This window comes from Triticum aestivum, chromosome 5D (genome assembly GCF_018294505.1).
Source record: "Triticum aestivum cultivar Chinese Spring chromosome 5D, IWGSC CS RefSeq v2.1, whole genome shotgun sequence".
In the NCBI taxonomy this organism is placed as follows: Eukaryota; Viridiplantae; Streptophyta; class Magnoliopsida; order Poales; family Poaceae; genus Triticum; species Triticum aestivum.
Genome location: NC_057808.1, coordinates 292,837,604 through 292,856,385, shown reverse-complemented (window position 1 = coordinate 292,856,385; position 18,782 = coordinate 292,837,604). Strand labels below are relative to the sequence as shown.

The window sequence follows — 18,782 nt, the reverse complement described above, 5'->3', positions numbered from 1 at the left end:
CCGTTGCTTCCTCCATTCCCATTACCATTCTTGGAGCCATTTTGGTTGTGCGAACTACCTCCTCCATGGGTATGCTGAAATTGTCCTCCCGGTTTCGGGGCAAATCGTGGCTTCTGCTGAGCTCCAGAATTGTACTTCCCTTGTCCATACTTCCTCTTATGGTTTTCAATCTGTTGTTGCTTCCCTTCAATCATGAGAGCCCTATCTACCAACTCCTGGTAGTTGTTGAAGGTTGCTACCATCAACTGCATACTCAGTTCATCATTCAGTCCTTCCAAAAATTTCTCCTGCTTGGCAGCATCTGTAGCAACGTCGTCTGGGGCATAACGTGCTAACTTACTGAAATCCTCCACATACTGGCCTACGGTGCGTCCTCCTTGGCGTAGGTTGCGAAACTCGCGCTTCTTCATAGCCATAGCTCCTGCTGAAACATGAGCTGTACGGAAAGCTTGCTGGAACTGGTCCCATGTGACAGTGTCAATAGGGTGCGTGGATGTATAATTCTCCCACCATGATGCTGCGGGTCCATCAAGCTGATGTGCGGCAAAACGCACTCTTTCCGCATCTGTGCATTCTGCAGTGGTCAACTCCCTTCCAACTTTGCGGAGCCAATCATCTGCCACAATCGGCTCGGTGCTACTGGAAAACACCGGCGGGTTTAGCCTCAAGAAACGGGCTAAGTGATCAACAGGTGGTGGTGGCGGTGGGTTGTTGTTGTTGTTGCCTTGGTTCTGCACTAACACTTGCATCAGGGCATTCTGTTGCTGAATCAACTGGGTGATCTCTGGTGGGAAAACAAATCCGGTGTCGCGTCTCGGAGGCATCTGATAGGTTAGAAAAGATGAGAGTTAAGAATAGAATGAGGTCTAGAGAGAAAACACTACCCATATGCTCATGAGACAAATACAATCAATATCACTCAATCAATTCAAACAAGGCATAACAATCGATCTAACTAGCGTTACAAAGTGCTTGAACTATACTATTAAATGGGGAAAAACTACTACTGATATGGTGGTCTACTAGAAATTCTGATCCGTTGAAGACTCCATGATGTCTGCTCCAGCTTCGTCAACAAAGTCATCTTCACTTGGTTCCGAGTCAGTGTCGTCGATGATGATGTAGTTATCCGGACAAGTGCATTCGTCATCCTTTGCTTTTGGCACTGGATTTCCCATGAATACACCAGTCTTCTTCTCCAGATCGTCATTCTTCCCTACTAGTGCGATGATTTCCTCCATATAATCCTCGCGTGTAGCCTTAAGTTCTTCCTCCAGCTCCTTGATCTTCGTCAATGCCTTCTTCAGTTCTTCCTTGTCCGAGCACATCTGGTTCTCCTGGCGACGGATATGTTGGTTTTGCTCCTGGATGAAAGCTGCGATTGATCCATCCTTCTTGGTTCTGATCATCTCCCATTGCGCGTCTCGGCGTCCACAAATCTGATAAATTGTATCCTTAAGCTCCTGGTGGTAGACTTCTCCAATGCGTCCCATAGCGATGTGTGCGGCCATGCTCTTCCCTAAACTCCAGGTTGGTGCTTCAAAAACCAATCTTATGGGTTCAGTAACTGGCACAAACGTCCTTCCTGGAATGTGAACTTGAATCTTCCAGCTCTCCTCTTCGGGTAATGTGGCGTTGTAGGTTCCGGTGATGCTTGGTATTCCTATGTTCAAATACTTAGTGACTTCCTTCAAGTGTCGACCAAAAGGCCTGTCTTCATCTGGTTGCATGAACTTGCTCCTTGCATCCGCCATTCCTAAAAGAGTAGAACGTGGAGAGGGGTCAGAAATGAGAAGAGAGAAGTGTTCTAGGGCTTAAGCTTAGTGGTCGTGTCCTACAGTCAGCGTGTGCTCTGATACCACATTTGTAGCGACCAGACCTCAAATGGTCCGTGCTGCTGTGCACCAGTGTCATCCCTGGATCAGTAATGCTGACACGCACAGTAGAAATGGAGGATTTATAACAGAGTAGCAATCACACACTTATTACATCGGATATCTCCAAAGAGATTAAGTATGATAAATATGGCTTAAGGCCATCTAAATACGATAACAGCAGAAGACTTGGAAGATAAGTGAGTCCATCAACTCCAGCGGCATCACTGAGTATAAGACCACGACCTAAGGCACCTTACTCGTCGTCTGAAAAGTCTGCAACATGAAACGTTGCAGCCCGAAAACGGGTCAGCACATGGAATATGCTGGCAATGTAACACATAGAGAATAATGAACAATACTAATGCTATACTACATGCATGTATGGCTGGTGGAAAGCTCTACAGTTAAGTTTTTGCGAAAAGCCAATTTTTCCCTACTTCAAAGGAATAAATTTTATTTAACTATCATGGTGGTTGTGAAACATTGAGATGGTTGACAGCATCTCAATCCCAATTAAAATTCATCATTAACCCAACAAAATTAATTAAAAGTAACATGGTGATGAGATTCAAATGAAAATCCAGGTACTAGATACTCAAATTGTCCATAACCGGGGACACGGCTAACCATGATTAGTTTGTACACTCTGCAGAGGTTTGCGCACTTTTCCCCACAAGACTCGATCGCCTCCGCTTGATTCTCGCACTGCATGATGTTTGAGAAACGGATGACCGAGACACAGTCTTTCAGGAACAATCACTCTTTACTCCGGGTGGACCGGTACACCTACTTTCCCCTACATCTGCTAGCCCACCTCTTCAAGAGATCATGTAACCTACTCAACTATGCTAGAGCCCATAATAGCTTGTGGCTGCACACGGAAGTTTCTAGCATGAATAATCTTATGATCCCTTTGAGCCTGGGTGGCGGTCCTTATACAAACAGACAACACTGGATTCTTCAGGTGCCTCAATCCACCCAGATGTGAGTTTTAGTTGCCACCTTAGGTAAACCATTATTAACAATCTCACATCTATCATGAATATCTCTCAAAAACCAATCCACGTCTACGAGCATAGCATGGCAATATAATAGCAACGTAGAAGTAACTCCCAAGGGTTTGATAAGAGAACAGGTAATAGGTACTACCTCAACTACTTCCCAATTCCCACAATTTAATTAGATCCTAATCATGCAATTGTTTGAGGAGTAGATCTAATGCAATAAAACTGGGTATGGAAAGTATGATCAAAGTGTTACTTGCCTTGCTGATGATCCGAGAAACCTAGCGATTCGAAGTAACAAGCGGCACACTCCGGGTACTCTATCGCAAACAAACAAGCAAACAATAAGTACTTATCTAATGCACAGGTAAAACTCGAATGAAAGATCCAACCAGAAATTTCAACTTAAGAACTCCGGTTTGCAAAAAGAATCAACTCAAACGAAGCAACGAAAGTCAAACGGCGAAAGAAACAAGCTTCGTTTACTAATCTGGATCTAGGTCAAATTTTACAGTAGCAAAACTTGTTTGAGTAGGTTAAACTGAAAGAGAATTCCGAGACGAAACTCTAGGCGCTTGAATCGCCTGATTCCGATAAACGAGCGAAATGTTAAACAGAAACGAAGATTCGATCAGAAATCGAGATCTGAGATAATCGCGGAAAAATCCGACGAAAAAGAAAAACCGACGAACGGTTAAAGAACGGACGTTCGTTAACAGAGAAAATCCGACGAACGCGTTCGTTAAAACGAACGGGTCGGTGAACGCTCACAAAATAACAAAACCGAAAAATAAACCGATCTAGGGTTTTTTTTATGAACGGTTTTTTTTAAAACGGCAAACGACGGCGAGGTAATACCTCGTCGGGGCGGGCTCCGGCGGGGCTCGGCTGGCTCCGGCGAGGGGCGGCAGGTGCGGCGGGGCTCGGGGCGGCGAGGGGCGGCTCCGGCGGCGCGAGTGGCGAGCGGGGCGGCGGCGCTAGGCGGCGGCGGTGCGGGCTCCCAGCGGCGGCGGTGCGGGCGGGCTCGGGGCGGCGACGGGGTGAGAGGGAGGGGCGGCGGCGGCTTGTAAGAGGGGAGGGTGGCGGCTTGGAGGAGGGGAAAGGCGGCGGGGCTCCCGTGCTCGAGCCGGACACGGCGCGGCGGCGGCGCTGGTGTACGCGGGGAGGAGACGCGGGGTGGGCCGGCGCCTCGGCTGGGCCTCGGCCCGGTCAGGCGCGGCGCGGGTTTTTTTTTTAATGTTCCGCCGAAAATTCGTAGAAAAATAAATAAAAATCCAAAAAAGATAAAACAAATTTTCCCCGTCTAGTTAGAAAATTTATAATAGGGTGAACATTTTTTTGACACAAAATAAATTTTTGAAAACGTGCAATATTTTTTAATGCAATTAAAATTGCAAATAAATTCCAATAAATGATTTTAACACTTTTCCTCCAATATTTCAATTGTTTTGGAGAAGTCATATTTTCTCCTCTCATTTATTTTTAATGAAATATTTTTTTTCCAGAGAGAAAAATAATTAAAACCAAAATCCTCGTTTTATTATTTGATGAAAATCAAATATGAAAATTCGAAAAAAATCCCCAACTCTCTCCGAGGGTCCTTGAGTTGCTTTGGATTTATCGAGGATTTGTCAAAAATGCAATAAAATATGATATGCAATGATGATCTATGTATAACATACCAAATTGAAAATTTGGGATGTTATAGTATGTTATCAACAACTTATCAAAATGAGATTAAGGGCATGATTGCACTTCCAATCTCCCCCTTTTTGGTAGTTGATGACAACATACATACGACTCTAAAAAATAAATAGACTTATGAAGCTTATGAGAGATTTGTAACAGAGCTCCCCCTTATTGTATGCATGGTGAAACTATAATATGGTCAAGAGCTCACATAGTACATTTCAAAGCATAGAATGACAACATACAAATAATGCACCATAGAGCTCAACTCAACATACATAGATAGCATAATGTTAAGAACACAAATACCACAGCATAGAGGTTCAACTTAACACCTAAAACATAATGGTCCAACGAGCTCAACACATAAAACATAATGGTCCAACGAGCTCAACATAGTGGTTCATCATACATAAATAACAGAGAGGTAAGATAAGATAAGTCTATGAAAAATCTCCTTCCCCTTGGCATCAAGTACCCAAAAGGGGAAGGCACCACAAAAGCCACAACATCCTCAGAGACCATCACCGTCATCGTCGTCGCCATGGGCAGCACTGCCTCCTGCCTCGTCAAAGAAATCTGCCCATTCAGGACCAGAAGGGAAGCCAAAGTCGGAAGGAGGAGCATCAGGAAGACGCTCATCCTCACTCACATCTGTGGCTCTGGAGGCTCTCAGACGAGCCTTCAGAGCATTCTTATAAGAGACCATGCGAGTGACCACATCATGATTTTTAGAACAGTAGAAGGAGACGGCCTTCATCATGGCTGAATGGGCCTTCCCGAGAAAGCGAGCAATGCGGCCGAAAGACCCCGAGCTAGGGGGAGTAGGACGAGACTGAGCAGCAGACCGTTGAGCAGTTGAGGATTTCTTGGGAGCCCAATCATTCGCCATATGGGGTGGAATGACCCACCGCGGATGAACATGAGTCCGAGCAATGGGAAAAGGAGCAATACTCTCAATAAAGGCTTGAAGAAAAGGAGCATGAGGAAAGGCCCTCCTGTATTGAAGACTAGCAAGACGAATCTCATGCCACATGAAGTGAGGAACATTGATCTTTCCGTTGGGATGTTCATAGAGATGATACATGAGATCAATACAATACCCGTTACAGGAACCTTTGTCACCCATCTTGGGATAGATGGTGCAGATGACACGGTGATAGATAATGAAAAAGGGAGATCGCCAAATAGATACTTGATTGAGATCTTTTCCCTTTTCCACTTCATCAAGCTCAGAAATAGGTTTGAGAAGATAGCCACAGGCCTCAATGTTTTTTGGGAGTGGGTCAGATTTATGAATTTTGAAACCAGTGTCAGGAAACCCAAGAGCCGCAACAAACTGAGTATAAGAGGCGGTGAGCTTGGTGTCAGAAGTCATCCAGGTGACGATCTTGTCAGGACCAAAGAAACACGTGGCATAAAACTGATGAATAACAGCGTGATTGTAATCATGGTGAAAAGCAAATGGAGCAGCAAGACCAGAGGACTCAATGAGTTCAATGGCTCCCGAATATTTCACGGGATGAGAACGGATATGCTCTAAGTCAACATAGAGATGGGCAGACAACCCCTTAGGAACAATGACTATAGTAAAAATGTCTGCCTGAACATTGGTACGAAAGTGAGGATCCCTCAAGTCATGCTCGACAGAGAACTGGTCAACATCGTGACGAAACTTAAGGTAGGCAAGTTTAGAGACTAAGGTGAAATCCTTGATTTCGCGACCTAGAGGCGGAGGAGGCTCAAAAGAAATGCGGCGAGCATCACCAGGAGGCTGATTTGGAGGTGGAGGAGGCATGTAGGAGGGCTTCCGTGTGCCAGGCTTGGGAGCATTTGCCCGAACAGCAACATACTCAGCCCATTCTTCGTATTCCATCTCCTCTTCATAGTCAGATCCTTCCGGTGAAGAAGTATCCTCATAGACAGTCTGTTTCCCAGCCCGCTTGCGCGGACGAAGACGCTCTTGCGAGTCATCAGAGCCACCGCGACGAGACGCTCAAAATCAGCATTAAGAGGGGGTACTCATTACCACAAGGAAACGAGGAATCGGTGATATGGGAGACCATAGTGATAAGAGTAGGGCAATAAAATTACCGCGAGCCAACGAGCCCCCGATATTTTTGTGAGTGGTATGCTTGACCTTCGGCATGGTATGGACAACCACACCTACATACGCGACCTCTAGTGAGAAGGGGATCACCACAATGCGTAAGAACAAACAATGGGAGGAGACGGATGGACAGGGGAAATACCGAGCCAGATCGAGGTGAGGGAGGAACAGATCGACGGTGGATCTGTCCGATTTCGCTGGACTCCTGGCGACAACGAGGCTCCTCGGCAGCGGAGCGGCGAAACCGCCCTCCCCAAGCAGCGCTGCAACGGACAGAGGAAGGGGATGGAAAATGGGAGAAGGGTTAGGGAAACGGACGGACAAACCCCTTCCCCGTTTTTATATGGGTCGCTGATTTACCGGACAACCGACATATGTCGAACGTCTGGGAGCTGATGGGTACGCCAGATAAGTCAGGTATCGGATGACCAGAGAACCTCGGACGTCCGAGAGCTGGGATGACCATTTAGGAATTGACGAGGAAATCTGCACAGCCACAGGACGTCCGAGAAGCGCCGCTCGACCGGTTGCTATGAGTCACCGGACGTCCGACATATGTCGGAAATCCGGTGTCAAATGACACTGATGACAGAAGGATATACTGAAATAAGTATATATTTATATATGATGAATCTCACATAGTGTTTAGCTAGACATGCAAATAGGGTTTTGATTAAGAGAAGTGGCACATAGAGCACAAAGAATATGAACATATGACAAAGAGGTGATGACCCACGAGAAACTACATAAGTTGCTCTAATTATTGGGCGGTGGCCTAGGCCACCATGTTTGAGTAATTGTGGTATGGTGCTACAAGAATAAGAACCTTGAGCCCATTTGCCACGACTCCATCATTAAAAGTACCATGATCACATAGTGATGTCATAGTGACTTTGAGAGTGTTTGGTTTATTTGTGCATCATATATGGCGAGAGAACTCATGAGTTGAATGTCTCCCCCTAAATACATGTCTACATCAAGACAAGACATGAAGTAAATGCATGCATGGGTACTAGATTTCACATAATATTATCAAGCTCCAAGATACCAAGTTCACGCCTAAGTTGACAAAAACTTGCTTCATCCAATGGTTTGGTGAAAATGTCTGCAAGTTGCATATCTGTACCAACAGGAGCAATATCAATGTCACCCTTTTCCACATGATCACTCAAGAAATGATACCTAATATCAATGTGCTTGGTGCGAAGATGATCTTTGGGATTCTCAGCAATATTGGTGGCACTTTCATTATCACATAGAAGAGGCACATGTCTATAGGTGATATGTAATCCTTCAAAGTTTGCCTCACCCATAGTAATTGAGTTGCACAACTGGCGGTTGCAATGTATTCAGCTTCGGCGGTGGAGAGGACGACACAATTTTGCTTCTTCGAGGACCAACTTACCAAGGAGCGTCCAAGAAATTGATATGCACCGGAGGTGGACTTCCGTCCCACTTTGTCTCCAGCCCAATCTGCATCCGTGTACCCAATGAGATCAAATTTAGCATCCTTGGGGTACCATAGACCCAACTTTGGGGTGTGAACAAGGTATCTAAGAATATGCTTAACCGCCTTATGATGACTTTCCCTAGGGGAAGCTTGAAATCTCGCACACATGCATACACTGAACATGATGTCTGTCCTAGATGCACAAAGATAAAGCAATGAACCAATCATAGAGCGGTAAATAGATGGGTCGAAAGGGATACCGTTTGTGTCTTTAGTGAGTACATTTTTTGTTGGCATGGGTGTCTTACATGGGCTAGCATTTGTCATGTCAAACTTCTCTGGAATATCCTTGAGGTATTTTGTTTGAGATAAGAAAATTCCTTCTTGAAATTGTTGTATTTGAAATCCGAGAAAGAACTTCAAGTTCGCATTGAGTGACATTTCAAAGTTCTTGGTCATGGAAGCCGCAAACTTCTTGCATAAATGAATGTTAGGAGAAACAAAAATGATGTTATCTACATAGATTTGGCACAATATCAAATCGCCCGGTCCCTCTTAGTAAAAAGAGTGGGATCAATCACCCCTCTCACAAAACCATCATCGAGTAAAAACTTCTTAAGATGATCATACCAAGCACGAGGTGCTTGTTTGAGACCATACAAAGCCTTGTGAAGTTTATACACATAGTCTTTGTGATCAGGATCAACGAACCCAGGTGGTTGTGATACATATACTTCTTCTTGTAGAGGACCGTTAAGGAAAGCACTCTTCACATCTATTTGATGTAATGTAAAACCATTGATAGAAAAGTTGGACCGGACGTCCGGCAAGCACCGGTCGTCCAACACATGGATAAAAACAGAGATCTAGTGTAGTAGAGGTGAGGGAAGGCGCACACGGAGCGGACGTCCGAGAGTGTCAGTCGTCCGGAAGGAATGAACTTTCGTTAATTTCGGCTCTGTGAAGTGGACCGGTCGTCCGGAAGCCGGTCGTCTGAAGGGATCGGAATCCGAGAATATCTCTACTGTGACATGACACCGGACATCCGGAGAGCACCGGACGTCCGGAGACTGACGGTCGTCCGGACAGAAACTGAGGCCAAAAGGCCTACTAAGATAGGAACACTATCTAAGAGATTTTATTCTAGATTTTGAGCAAGTCTTCTGCGAGAACCAGTGATCCCCTCTTAATAGTGCGGGATCCCTATACTCAAATAAAAGTAAAACACAGAAGGATCTAAAGCTTTGCATCTTGTTTCACCTTCCTTTGAGTATCTTGAATATGTAAGTTTTGAACCACACTAATATCTTCCGGGAACAAAACCTGAGATGCACTTGACATAATTGATTAGTTCCCTATATGTATGTTGTCAACAACTTATCAAAATAAGATTAAGGGCATGATTGCACTTTCAGCCCTCTTGCTGGATCAAGAAGGCGGAGGAAGTCATCGAGCTGAACGTGTGCAGAACGCGGAGGTGCCGTACGTTTGGTACTTGATCGGTTGGAGCGCGAAGAAGTTAGACTACATAAACCGCGTTGTTAAACGCTTCCGCTTACGGTCTACGAGGGTACATAGACACACTCTCCCCCTTCGTTGCTATGCATCTCCATGGATAGATCTTGCGTGTGCATATAATTTTTTTTGTTTTCCATGCAACGTTTCCCAACAGAGCCCGCCTGGGTTCTCGTTCTCGAAGATCAAGACGCTCTAACTCCAGACACGTTCGGGAGCTACTAACAGTGCAATACACTAGGGGTGGCTTACTTGGGGGAAGCCCAACATCAGACCCACCAAGGGGCTCGTACGACCTGGAGGGAGCCCCGCGATAGGAGGGAGCCCAGAGGCCCAGAAGGATCTTGACGATCATCTTGGAGTGCAAGTCAAGAATGATGGCGGCCTGAGGTCGATTAGATTCATGTGTAAACAGTAGCCTCCATCGTCTATATAAGATGAGGCTAGGGGTTAGCCAGAATCATCTACTCTCGTAGAAACATACTACCGATAGTCATACATCATCCCCCATTGTAACCCTCACATGAGGTACTCCATCATGAATGCAAACCAGAAGCAGGATGTAGGGTGTTATCCCTTCATGGGGGCCCGAACCTGGGTAACTTCCTCGCGTGACCTTTGTTTTGGTACTTTCGGCCATGTTCGCCACCCTATCGAGGGTACTGATGGTTCTATGTACCGTTAGCCTTAGTACCATGGTCCAAAGCAGAGGAGAATGGGGTCCCATCTGGTACTGACCCGACTCTACATCCGGCGGTTCTGCTCCAGCTGGGGAACGGTATTACTGCGATGTACATCGACAGTACTGGTTAAAATATAATAATTGATATTGTCGTAGCAGCGTCACCCTAGTACCATGGACCAAGATAGAGGAGAAGGAGACCCCTGCGGTAGTTGGTCTGGCACTCCGTCCTGTAGCTCCGCTCCAACTGGGGAGCGGTGCTACTGGTCAAGAGTGTGGTACTACTGGCCTAAAGGCAGTCAACGGCTGTGAAGGAGCAAATGCTACCGCTACCTACCCCAGTATTTTCCGGGTAGGGAAGTTCAGGGGCACCAGAAAAGGGTGGAGAACTCCTCGAATGTTGGGAGGGTTAAGTGTGTGCAATTTGGTTTGTGTTCATCAATGATTCAACCCATACCTTTCGAAGCGGACCCCCTCTTAATAGTACGGTTTTCCTACGACTCGAAGAAAACGTCGGAACACTGTCTTGCTTTTTTCCTTTTAGAGGGGCACCTAACCGTCTTGTGCCACTTTTAAATATACCTCTGTTGCTCAAGCACACAATTAGACCGCAAATTATGTTGTCATGTACACCAAAATCAGTTAGGGAGGGAAGGCCCTTTCACGTTTGATCAACCGGTGCATCATCTTCATTTAGACCAAGATGTCCATTTGTAGCCATTGGAGTCCCAATACCTTTAGAACCTTCTATATCAAACTTGTTGATCATTTCGTTGACGTATTTAGTTTGTATAACAAATGTACCTTCAATGTTTTGCTTTATTTGCAAGCCAATAAAAAACCTGAGTTCACCCACCTTATACGTTTGTGCCATTCCCTTATTGAACTCTTCACTAAAGTGGGTGTTAGTTGAAGCAAAGATAATATCATCAAACTAAATGCTTCACACAAAGAGTTCACCATGAAACCATGGACCTTCTTAGTAAATAAGGTTGAGTCAATTCATTCGCCAATGTCAAAACCCTTGTTTATAAGAATTTCTTTAAGAATTCATATTAAGCCCTAGGAGCTTGCTTGAGCCCATAAGAGCATCTCCAATAGGTGTCCCAAAATAATGTAGGGCCACTTTTTACATCACGAGGGAACAAAAACGCTGCTCCAATAGATGCCCTATATGCAAAAAGTTTCACTCCAAATATACAACATCTATACCAAGTGTTGTAAATTTGAAACACTTGGGCTTGGTGTTGCAACTCGGGGACCACGCCGAGACCAATCAAATTTGCTTCAACATGATGATTGTTTTACACCACTCTCTTGTTTGAACATGCGCCGTAAAATAAAGCACCCACTAGAAGACAATCGTGATGTATTTTGCAACAAACATCGTAGATGTTCGCATCCTTATAAATGCACGCCGACACAAGTATCTTGAGATTGAGAACGTCTTTTTCCATAAAATGAATATCGTCGAAAAACATGAAACAAATCTAGAAAAATGCAAGCAGAGTATCAAGTTTAGGATTTGAAACTGATTGACTGGTTCTGCCATAAAAGAATCTAAACATAGCGCTCAGATCTCACCTCTGTCACTTGTCGGTGTCCATATTAATCATGAGGTCTAGTATGTTCTAGGGCCACGAAAGCAGCCGTCCTCGCTAAACTAGCACGTCTCCACGGCATCGAATCATCAAATCAAACAATAAACAAGCAAAGCAAGGAAGCTCCCAAGGCGACTAGTCCAGCGACGACCTGCTCAGTCGACGGATTCCTTCCATTCCATCCCCGTCCACGTCGCGCCCATGTCGACCCGACGACGAGGACGCACGCAGACGCCACCCCTTCCTTCCTTCCTTCCTGTGACGCAACGCAACGCGGCCGCAGCGAGTCGCGGCACCGACAGGCAGCGTCGTCCCGTCACGGGGCGGGCGGGCCCCGCGCTGCGCGGTCGCAGGAGCGTAGCAGCCGAGCGAGCCAAAGCAAGCCGCCCGTCTGTCACTGGGGCGCGGGCCCCGCCGACACGCCCTCCTGTCCACTGGCGTGCGGCAACCCCGGACGAACTCGGACCGAGACCATTCAAATTTTCTTCCACTGCCCCTAGCCCCAGCCCCAGCCCATCTCTTCCTTCTCATCCCCCCTGCCTGTCTCCTCCTCCGCTCCGCTCGCTCCCTCCGCAGATCCGCGCCAGCGAGGACCCGGGGAGACGAATTCCCCCGCCGATGGCGGTGAACGGGTCGGCCAACGGGTCGTCGGGGGCCAACGGGTCGGCGGGGCCGACCAGGACCGTGCTGGTGACCGGCGGGGCGGGCTACATCGGCAGCCACGCCGTGCTGCAGCTGCTCGCCGCGGGCTTCCGCGCCGTCGTCGTCGACAGCCTCGAGAACTCCTCCGAGCTCGCCGTCCGCCGCGTCGCCGCGCTCGCCGGGGACCACGCGCGGAACCTCTCCTTCCACAAGGTAACGCCGTCGCCTCCGCTGCCACCGGGGCCACGCCCTCTCCCCCCCTTAGATACATTGCATCTCCCGTCGTCCTCGCCGGTCGATTGGGTGGTCCTTGGTGCGAGGATAGATCTCATCTCGTGCTTGACGTGCCGGCCACGCCCTTTGTGCTTTTCTAGGTAATGGAAGATCTACATTCCTGGTGTGTGCCCGCGGAATAGTTGTTTTCGGGCTTTTGGCGTGTTTAATCACTCTAGCTGTGACGAATTATGGGGGGAATTTGTTTGCTTCTTGGTTGCATTTGGAGTTGGGAATATTCGGTTCTAACAATTACCTGCTACAGATTCGTTTGCGCTTACTTACCTTTCTGGGTGATTTGAGACTCGTTACACGCTATGCAGATCTCACCGCTGCTGTTGTGGGGCCTGCAGCCATCATTTTTAGATGACTCGGTGTTTAATTTGACAATTTGCTTGTGGTCATGTTGGTGGATTTGTGAAGGGGATTTCGCTTTTTTCTGGCTGGCAAACTAGCCAAAACAATGTGGATTAATTTTGGCCAACAGCTCTGTGAAACTGTGAATGTAGGTTCTCACAGTGTGAGAACGTTAGGCATGCCATGGCGAATGCAGGGTATTTGTGATCAATTCACATATTTGTGGCTTATCTGGGCTGCAGATTCTCACAGAATTTGTAAAACATAGATATCATAACTTTATTTGGTCTACTGATGTTGTAGTCGATAGTGGTATGGAAGACGGTGACGTGGGAAATGGGATCTGGACCGTGTGTATATGTCATATCTCTTTGTTCGACATTGTTAATTATTGGCAGTTTAGTGCATGACGTGCCTGCATATTAATTTTTCTTTTCTTACAGTGCAATAAAAATTTGAACTATTTAGTGTTATGCTGTAAGCCTGTAATTTATGAATAAATGGAATGACTGTGCGCTAGAAATAGAACCACTGGTAAATTTCTGTATGACAGTGGTTTCAAAGTTATATTTTGGGTTGATTGCATTTTTAAGGTGTCACTTAGGTGGGTAGTTGAGGACTTGATTTGCAACTGTCCACTTTGTAAGGTGTGCACACTGCCAGTGCCTTGTTTGGTTAATTCACAAACTTGTATCACATTCACATCAACACTACACTTCTTTTACAGTTGGCTTTAATAATCTGATTCTTTTGTCATTGTCATTGAAACAAACAGGGTGGTTAGCTAGTCAATCAAAAACTTTTTTGACCGGGAATTAATCCAAACTTTGTATTGTCTTTTATTGTTATTGACCAAATCTAAGTGTTTAGTTCATAAACAAACGGCTGTGAAGTGTTCAGTTCATAAACAAACGGCCAAATCCGTCTGAACATGGAACCGTGGAAGTGAAAAAGGTGACTCTATGTTAATATACTTGTGTTTTTTGTGAAAGCAAATGATTTCTTACTATATGAAGCATTTAATAAATGATTTACGGAAATCTGTTGCTTCTTGTGTTACAGTTTGATTTGGATAACAAAATCAGATTATGTCTTTAACCCATATGGATATCTTAGTTATAAATAGCTCTACAGGAACATATAATGGAACACTAAAAACTTATCTGCTTCTGCAGGTTGATATCCGTGACGAGGATGCACTGGACGCTGTTTTTGCTTCCACAAGGTGCAGCACAATCTATATTAGTAATCAATGTACTTATGTTCATTCTTTACTTGTTTAATGCTTTGGCTTCTTGCTATGTGTAAAGGCATTTACATTCTTGAAATACATGTTTTCCAGATTTGATGCTGTTATTCACTTTGCTGGACTGAAAGCTGTCGGTGAAAGTGTACAGAAGCCGTTGTTTTACTATGACCATAACATTGCTGGCACAATAAATCTTTTGAAAGTCATGGCAGCCCATGAATGCAAGAAGGTACTTACAAGTCATGTATCCACAAGATACCTTGTACTCTCTGACCTCATGTGCACAAACTGCCTTAACTGATACAATTCATTACTCAGACTGTAATATGTTTCTTGGTAGTGCTTTGAACACTAGTAGCCTTTATCATACAAAAGTCACTAATTGTTTGAATATCATATTGCGTTCTGTAGAAATTCTATTAGTACATCTCATTTTAAAATAAAATTTAGGCCCTCTGCTTTCCAAGCTTTCCAATATAATTATGATGTATCAGACTGCAGTAGGATGCACTTGTAGACCACTTATTGTAGCTGCTCCTAGCTCCAACTTCTATAAATCGTAACAATTGATCCATGAATTTCCTAGATATGGTTAGCACATTCATGGTTTTCTTGATATATGTGGTTAAAATATATTTGTATTAGTGATTCTGTCTACCATCGAAAGTTTGCTGAGGCTCATTCCGTTATTTTTCTTGTTCATACCAGACGGATATTGACACGTGTTTATGTGTTCAAATGTTGTAGTTGGTGTTCTCATCATCAGCTGCAGTTTATGGATCACCTAAGAACTCACCCTGCACAGAGGAGTTTCCTCTCCTTCCGCACAATCCATATGGCAGAACCAAGGCATGTTACAGTTCTTTTACTATGCACAATCTTTGCATCGAGTCTTTTAACTAATTGTAGTGATACACATTAATTGCAGCTTATGGCTGAGGAGATATGCCGTGATATATACCGGTCAGATTCTGAGTGGAGAATCATTTTACTTAGGTACTTCAACCCGGTTGGGGCTCACCCCAGTGGATACCTTGGTGAAGACCCACGTGGAGTTCCAAACAACCTTATGCCCTACGTTCAGCAAGTTGCTGTTGGGAGGAGGCCGTCAGTGACAATCTTTGGAAATAACTATGCAACTAAAGATGGGACCGGGGTATTTTTTTTTTCACATGCTATTCTCAGTCAACTACCACTGAATTTTAAATTTGGTGAAACCATTTTGGTCCATTCAGTTCATGTCCCACCAACTACTAGACGCTACTTAGTAACTATGTAGTAGGAGTGCGCTGGCGTGCAGTGCAGTAGCTCTTTCTAGTTACCTATGTGTTTCTGAAATATAAATGGATCAAACTCTAGAAGAACTGGTATCAACAACAGTTGCTCCAGTTGGTCCCCTAGTTTCAAAATTTCGTAGCAAGTAATGGAATTGTGTAGCTCTTACTAAAACACAGTATTTTTGCAAACAAATAACTGAAGAAAAATAATCATAGTACTTGAGACAAGTTGTATAACTAGAAATGGTTGCCCTCAGATTTTTGTTCCATTGTGCAACTTAGAGCTTTTCATTAACTTTGTTTTTTTTTACTGAGCTTTGTATATCTTTAATATTTGTTTGCCTAAGTCACCAATGTATAGACCTGTAATACATATCTATCTGGTTCAATCTTGTTAGCAACTTAATGAATGATGCATTGGTATCATCATTTTCTCCTCTGCAGACAAATCCACAATGCTACCAGATGATGTGCTAATTAAATTATGTTGTCATGTGGGGCACTTATGTCATCAAAAGTTACATCAAAAGGCAAATCCGAGTCTCCTCAGAACAGTAGCATCAGACTCCTAATGCCTGGCTTATGACAAAACATAAGCAAAGAGGACAACAAATAAAACCACATCCTACATCCAAGATAGGCAATCCCATTCGAAAAAAGTCTTGTCCTGCATTTTCTTTCCAAGTGCTATTGCAAACTCCGAATGCCATGAATCATTTTGTGAATATGTTATGAAACCTGCAGTTAAGATTTTCTCATCTACTAAAGACACTTTTGCCTGGTGTGCAGGTACGAGATTACATTCATGTGCTTGATCTTGCTGAGGGGCATATTGCTGCACTGCGGAAGCTTTTTGATAGTTCGTCTAACATAGGTTTGCACAATTGACTGCATTCTGAAATACTTCATCACAAATACGTTATACTCCCTCCTTTTAGGTTTACAAGGTTTGCACGCATTTTGAGATTTATTTTGACAACCAATCAGACCAATAATATATGAGTTGTGTGCCATAAAATTATACCATTAGAATCTTTTTTCGAACACAAATTCATGGATATATTTTTATGACATATAATTACTATTTTGTTAATCAAATTGATTATCAAAGTTGTCCCCAAAATGCACGCGGGCCTTGTAAACCAAAAGGAGGTAGTATCATTTTCCAGACATATGTGTGTAACAACTTGAGTACTTAGCCGCTAACTACTCTTTTGCATTGCAAATCCCCAAGCCATAGAGAAATAATTTTTATTTTTATTTCATGTTTTGGAGTCCCTGCAAGTATTGAGTGCTCAAACTCCAATTTCTTCTACCTCTAAGTGCATAGGATGCTTGATGTATCAGTTTGCCCTTTAGTTTGATCTCGTACTAAAATTCAACTCATCATGCAGGATGTGAACCATACAACCTTGGGACTGGAAAGGGGACGTCAGTGTTGGAGATAGTCAATGCATTTGAGAAGGCTTCTGGAAAGGTATGTCTGATTTGATATACTGCGATTTTTGTAAATGCCTGATTCCTGTAATTTTTTTAAACATGGTATATATTTTGCTGGTTAGCATATATGACACAATCTGCTGAACTGTAACAGTATTCAAGTAATCCTTGGATTTATTCAGCAGATTGCATAGGGCTTTAGAGGCTTAAGCTGTGAGTCTTTGCAAATTGACAACTGACAATTGCATTGCACAGGAAAGTTGGGATTAGGAATTGTGTAGCTGCTGCAATTATTGACAAGACTTAAGTTTTCTTATTACGAAGTACAATCATGGAGTGGCTAGTACTTGTTTGGGTGAACAGACTGTTATGATGCTAAGCCCCTTCGTGCTGGTTAAGAGTAGATGTGTGAAAATTCTACGATTCATCATACAATGGCCTATAGAAAGTTTATGGGCGATTGCTAGACTTTGCAAGTACAGTTAACTGTGTTGCAATGTTATCATACCACGCTTGGCCAGACATTGTTTTAACTCTCCTGCCAAATGCCAATGATAGGAAGATCTGTATGAGTTGTTTTCTTCTTGTGCCTTCTTTTCTTATGCATATGTCTGTGTTCCCTATGTTAGAAAATCCCGCTGGTCATCGGTCAGCGCCGCCCTGGTGATGCCGAGATTCTCTTTGCAGGAACTGGCAAAGCAGAGAGAGAACTCAACTGGAAGTAAGCTGCTAACAGACTATCTACAATTTTTGTCAGCGGTACCATTCCTTTGGCAACTAAATGCTGCTATTCTGTCTGCAGAGCAAAATATGGCATCACGGAGATGTGCAGGGACCAGTGGAACTGGGCTAGCAAGAACCCTTACGGGTACGGGTCACCCGACTCGACCAAGCAGAACGGTAGCAATTCACACTGAACAACGCGGATCGGTCCGTGCGGACTCACTTGTACATGCAACTTAGTGCCTAAGAGCTGGGATCGGTGTAGATCTAGTCGGCCAGTCATACAGAGAAAGTTACAAGATTAGAAAAAAAAAGGTTGCTCTGTTGTTCTTCCGGTATCGGTACAAAATCTATCTTCCTCCTGCATATATTTTTTCGTCGAGATTGTTCTAGGAAGATTTGCTAGTTTGCTATAGTCGACCAGCTAATTCAATTCTTTTACTGCTAATTGAGTTGCATTGCCTAGCAGCTGTATACGAATCCTTTTTGTGCCTGTGCTGTAATAGTAATTAGACGAGCCACAGTAATACACTCAGCTTGGTTGTATCTTTTCTTTCATGCAGCGTGTTACCCTCCTGTGTATATATCAGAAATTTGGTCTACTCTGCCGTCTGGGTTTGGGAACTTTGGGGGTGTGCGGTGCTGCATTCCCCCCCTTGAGATTGTGCGGTGCACGTATAGTGACTCAGCGTGCAGAAATGCATATGCCTTGTGATGGCCTGTTGCTTATACCCATGAAAGACGCAATCTCCTCATCCATATCAAGATACTTTGCCAAGCATATGCGGATAATACTTCTGCCCAATTTTTTTTATTTTGAGTAGAATACTCTTGCCTGTCGATGAGGGCGTGCGAGGTGAGCGACTGCACAGGGCCCCCAAAATCTTGGGGCC

General features: G+C 44.4%; 1 protein-coding gene across 1 annotated transcript; it reads left to right on the top strand.

Moving 5' to 3' along the window:
- The first annotated feature begins 12,105 nt into the window (after positions 1-12,105).
- On the top strand, positions 12,106-18,471 carry LOC123121273 (UDP-glucose 4-epimerase 4). Its single transcript, XM_044541175.1, has 9 exons — positions 12,106-12,783; positions 14,376-14,425; positions 14,543-14,678; positions 15,197-15,298; positions 15,378-15,605; positions 16,516-16,600; positions 17,121-17,203; positions 17,796-17,887; positions 17,969-18,471. Exons 1-9 carry the CDS (start codon positions 12,130-12,132, stop codon positions 18,081-18,083), a joined length of 1,545 nt encoding a protein of 514 aa, XP_044397110.1. The 5' UTR covers positions 12,106-12,129; the 3' UTR covers positions 18,084-18,471.
- The last annotated feature ends 311 nt before the right edge of the window (positions 18,472-18,782 follow it).